This window comes from Vicia villosa, linkage group LG7 (genome assembly GCF_029867415.1).
Source record: "Vicia villosa cultivar HV-30 ecotype Madison, WI linkage group LG7, Vvil1.0, whole genome shotgun sequence".
Taxonomy (NCBI): domain Eukaryota; kingdom Viridiplantae; phylum Streptophyta; class Magnoliopsida; order Fabales; family Fabaceae; genus Vicia; species Vicia villosa.
In genome coordinates this window covers 72,138,702-72,143,650 of record NC_081186.1, presented here as the reverse complement: position 1 = coordinate 72,143,650, position 4,949 = coordinate 72,138,702, and the positions used below count along the sequence as shown (strand labels likewise).

General features: G+C 36.7%; 1 protein-coding gene across 1 annotated transcript; it reads right to left on the bottom strand.

Annotated features, from left to right (window-relative positions):
• Nucleotides 1-421: 421 nt before the first annotated feature.
• On the bottom strand, nucleotides 422-4,446 carry LOC131620776 (protein FLX-like 1). The gene is made up of 4 exons (XM_058891935.1): nucleotides 3,829-4,446; nucleotides 1,156-1,322; nucleotides 958-1,037; nucleotides 422-718 (listed from the first exon to the last, which is right to left on the bottom strand). The coding sequence occupies exons 1-4, from the start codon at nucleotides 4,329-4,331 to the stop codon at nucleotides 656-658; spliced, it is 813 nt and encodes a 270-aa protein (XP_058747918.1). The 5' UTR covers nucleotides 4,332-4,446; the 3' UTR covers nucleotides 422-655.
• Between the last annotated feature and the right edge of the window lie 503 nt (nucleotides 4,447-4,949).

Genomic DNA, 4,949 nt, shown 5'->3' with positions numbered 1-4,949 from the left:
TGATGTAGAAGAAAAACAAACAGAATCTCAAATCACAGTTTAACTAATCAAAAACTTAAGTCACTCATTTCCAAATGAAAATAGAAAGATTTCATAAATGTCGAAGTCTACGAAAGCTTTAAACCCACTGGTTTCCTCAAAGTCAATAGAGTAATAGCTGAAAATTATTTTCTATTCAATATTTAAAGAAAATGAATTATTGATAAAAAAAATTAACACTTTTCATGCCTAACTTTATCCGTAATTTAAGTGGTTAAAGTTTGATGAGTTCACCAATTTACATGCACAAGATAGATTATATCTTATGTCATAATATAGTGTCCTCATTTGATCTTGACCCATAAAAGAAGATACAATATAAATTAAAATATTGTTTGCATTGAAAAGTGATGACCATGACTTGAAAGAAATGCCAAGAGAGTTAGATGAACAAATAAATGTTGTTGGCTTTATCATATCTACTTCACATGTTTCTCATACAAAATTAAGAATATATACACATCATTTTCAGATATCAGCAAAGCTATAAGCAGTTATTGAACCAATAATTTCAGGGGGGAATGTTTTTTATTTGCTACATTGTTAAATTTTTTCCTTTCACTTTCATAAATTAGTATAGCTGAAAACTATTTTGGCCCTTGTGTCTGCTGATATACTAGGGATGATGTAATGTCGCCCCATATGCATATTGTGGATGACCTTCAATCCCAGCATGAATCTGAAAAAGTTTGCATATTTAAATTATTCATCCGCAATAGGTAGCAAGTTTTTCATTACTAGAAATAAGGTAAGTTTTCATTTACTTATTTGTTTGCAGAAGGATTAGTATTGCTTCACTATCTCCTCTATTCGTATTTCAGATGCAAACTTATGTATAATTTAATAACTTAATTCATGAGGTTGTTATATGTATCGCATAAAAAGTAAATAAAATAAGTGAGTAATCTTGCAACATACCTGATGCATGCTATATGTATCAGGAGGGTATGTGATTCCAACAAACCCCATATCAGCATTGTTTGCATGATATACCGGGCCTGTATAGAAACAACTCCACATATTCAGAACATGAACTTCAATCAAAGTTTCAATTTATATTTTGGCTGTATTATTACGTAAGCACTTCAAAATGAATGAACAAGAAAGTCAAATTACTTGGGTTTGCAGCAGCGACAATGGCAGCCCTTGCTCTCTTTTCAGCATTAGCCAGCTCAGCACGTAATTTTTCAACCTCACGGGTCATAATGATCATATTGTTGTCCATTACTCGTTTTTGCTCTAGGTTATTGGCATGTGTCTTCTTCTCAAATTCAATGGCATTCCTACATGCATCAGTAAATCAAAGTTAAAACATGGCCAATGTTTCAGACTGGGACTTTTACCGTAGCATCTGACTAGATGCAGAAAAGATTAGTTTTGTAACAAAAAAAGAAAATAGATATATTTGGGAGTTGGGATCATTAAGGAAGCGCGTTTGTACAACTTCTAGATCTAGATGAAATCAAATATCATTTTGGCTAAAGTTTGATAAGCAACTGAACTGAGTGCAGGATTCAATATTGAAATCAGAACAAACAGGAAAAAAGTAAAATGTAAATCAGACATGCTTATGCACTCATTCCCAATCCTATATCTTATCTCATTGTTCAATCATCAGTTATAACATCTTATCCAAACATTAAGTTTTTTCTAGTAAACTTTTACCACCAAGCATTGAATCGCATATGACATCACAGATCCTACAGTTTTACCTACTGCATACACCAACTTCACGAGGATCTTGGGCCACCCCATTGGCTTTACAAGGAAAATAACCACGAGAAACACCCGAAGTCACCCCACATAGCAAATACTTGAAGAATTACTTGGCCGAAACTACCTACAATTCAATGGACCACTCAGATACAACCATTAGAAAAAAACCCTAGCCTCTAGTACTCCTAATGTGCAGAACACTCAATCCATGCAACTCATATTACTTAACAATATTGAAGATTACAAGATATAGGATTTATGCACCAACTTGATAAAGATAATTTATTTGGGAACATTAGCCGCGAATTTAAAATTACCATCATTAAAAACTATAGCATTCCTCATAAGTCAAAAGGACCTGACCAGACTACTGTGTGCCATTTTGTATGGTGAACCCAAGAATCCGAAAAAATTTCAATTGATTGATAATTATTATAAAAAATTATATAAATGGAATAAGTTATTGTTTCAAAACAAATGGCCCTTTTGAGTTAAGAAATAAACATTAGTAGTAAGTTATCTTGTTATTATCTATGGATAATCTGATAGCAATGCAACAATAAGGAGCGACTGTGCAGGTTTGGTATTATTGATAACAACAGTTGTTGTTTTTGCAGGAACATAGAAACACGCGATCATTTGATGTTTGACTGTCCTCCCCATTAAGAAGATTTAGAGTAAAGTGCTCACTTGGCTTAACATTAAGCATACCCCTAATGCCTGGGCTTCTAAAATCCAACGGAAGATAGCTAATATTAAGGGGAAAGGCTGGAAATCCCAAGTGTTGAAAACTGCTTTCTCTGAAATGGTTTACGAAACTTGGAGAATGATAAATGATGTCTGTTTTCAAAACAGTGGTAACACTGGCAATATAGAAGAAAAGATTATCAATAACATAGCTTATAGGGTGTGGACCAAACAGAAACTTAGAAGTAATCTGCCTGGGCTTATGAGCCTTATGTTGTAGTTGGATATCTCTAGTTTGCCTGGGTTGGTATTTGTCTTTTGCGTTTGGCTGGATCTATTGATCGCCTGGTATGTATTCAACAGTTTTTGGATATTCAATAAGTATATTTTGATTCCAAAATAAAAAATAACAACCAAGCATTATCCAATTAGTTTTATCTAGACCAAGGTTTTGTACTACTAACTATGAACAGTCTAAACACTTTAAATTGAAAGTGTACCCAAGTGTCCGAGACGTGTCAATGTTCAACATCGATACATATACTAACATTCAATAACTTATACTTTGTTATATTGTTATCGAGTCTACATGTGAGTGAGTGTTTATGCCGGTGTTATCAAATAGCGACACCATGGGGGCTATGGCGGAAATACATGGCAGTTTTTGGACTCGCCGAAATGGTAAATATCGGCTGATATTGCGGGATTTTCTGCCACAATCCACTGTAACGGCGCCGCAAAGTGGCCGGTATGGGTTTGCATAAAAGCTATAAGCTATCTTCAAAACCTATTTTGAAGAGCTTATATATATTAGCTAAAAACAATTTAAAAACATGTCATAAGTTGTTTTTATCTATATTATCAATCTCGGATAGCAGCACGGCATGGCCATCCCTAAAAATGGAGCGGAACGGCCGTTATTTTAGTGACCCATATACGAATGCAGCTAATACTAATAAACACATAAATGTTAAAAACTAAACTAAATTAATCAAAATTCATGAAATAGTCGGAAATAAAAGCTATAAGTCTAAAGCAAAACGTATACCATATATCATTGAGGCAGTTCTCTCGGGCCAGCGTCGTTCCACTAAGGATAATAACGGCACGGCCTGACTCGGTTTTCGTGATTGTGCCGTTCCGTCGGGAAATAATAGCCAGAATGGCTGAGCCGAGTATGATAACATAGGTTTTCATAAGTTATCTCAAACAATATGTCATCAGATAAACACATAAACAATATCTCAAACAATTTTCATAAGTCGATCAAGTAGGCCCTCAATCCAAAAACAATCAAAGCCATTAACATAAACGATACTTCAAAAACACAAAGCCACAAAAACAAAAGCGTCACAAGAGTTTAACGCAGCGAAAACTTAATTTTACCTTCCTCGTTGAATCTCATGGCGCAACGCTTCAATATCACCTTTGATAGCCGGCAAGGACTTCGAATCCTCACGAGCCGAATCGAGTTCACTCTGAATAGCCTGCAATTGCGACGCGAGCTCCTTCCTCTCTGCCACAAACTCACGCACATCACTCCTCACCTGATCAAGGTCAGACTTCATGGCAGCGACAGCGCGTACCTCGGCGTCCATTTTCAACGACTTCTCATAGATCCGTCGCACCTCCGCGTCTCGTTCGGCTTTAACATCGGCGGCAGCAACGGATAGCTGACGGAGTTCTAGTTGTGTGGCGGATAGGTCCTGTTTTAGGGCGAGGTGAGTGGCGGCGAGACGCTGGTTTTCGAGGAGGAGGGAGTGGAGTTCCCGGTGGCGGGCGTTGATGCGGTCTTCGAGGGCGGCGACCGGGAGGGAATGAGAGAGGCGAGGCTCGTCGCGGCGAGGGAGAGAAGAGTGGAGATGGTGGTGGTGGTTGCGTCCTGACATTTGCGGTAACTCTCTATCGGCGCCAATTTGATTTCACGCTCGGAGAATAGGAGAAGAGAAGTTACTTGCTTTGAGACTCACTCATCAAGAAATTTTTTTTGCATTTTTTCCAACTTTTCTTTTAAATTTTATGATTAAATATGTTATTGGTCCTTATAAATATAGCGATTTTCACTTTTAGTCTTTATAAAAAAAATTTCAAAGATTGATCTGCTACAAAATTTTTCATCTACATTATTAGCCTTCAAAGTTAAATTCTACTTAGCTATGTTGGTAGAATACAAATGATTCAAAGCACTATCTTTGGGGTGGCTAATTACTGGATGCAATGTATACCAATCCTAAAATATGTTCTCAAAAAACTTGAGGCTATGTGTCGCACATTTTTCTGGACAGGAAAAGAGATGAAATCTGGTAAGTCTCCTGTCGTATGGGAAAGAGTTTGTAATACACAACAGAAAAGTGGTTTAAGCATTGTTAACTTGAGTGCCTGGAACAAAGCTTGTATGGGGAAGCTCCTATGGAACCTATGCAAGAAGGAGGATAGTATGTGGGTGAGGTGGATCCACACGTACTATATTAGAGATGGCAATGTGATGGATGCATAGGTAAAAGAGT

Coding starts and splice junctions, on each gene's coding strand:
- LOC131620776 (XM_058891935.1), bottom strand. CDS start 4,331: ATGTCAGGACGCAACCACCACCACCATCTCCACTCTTCTCTCCCTCGC. Junction 1,323..3,828: donor CATGAGATTCAACGAGGAAG/GTAAAATTAAGT, acceptor TGATGCATGTAG/GAATGCCATTGAATTTGAGA. Junction 719..957: donor ATACATATAGCATGCATCAG/GTATGTTGCAAG, acceptor AAACTTTTTCAG/ATTCATGCTGGGATTGAAGG.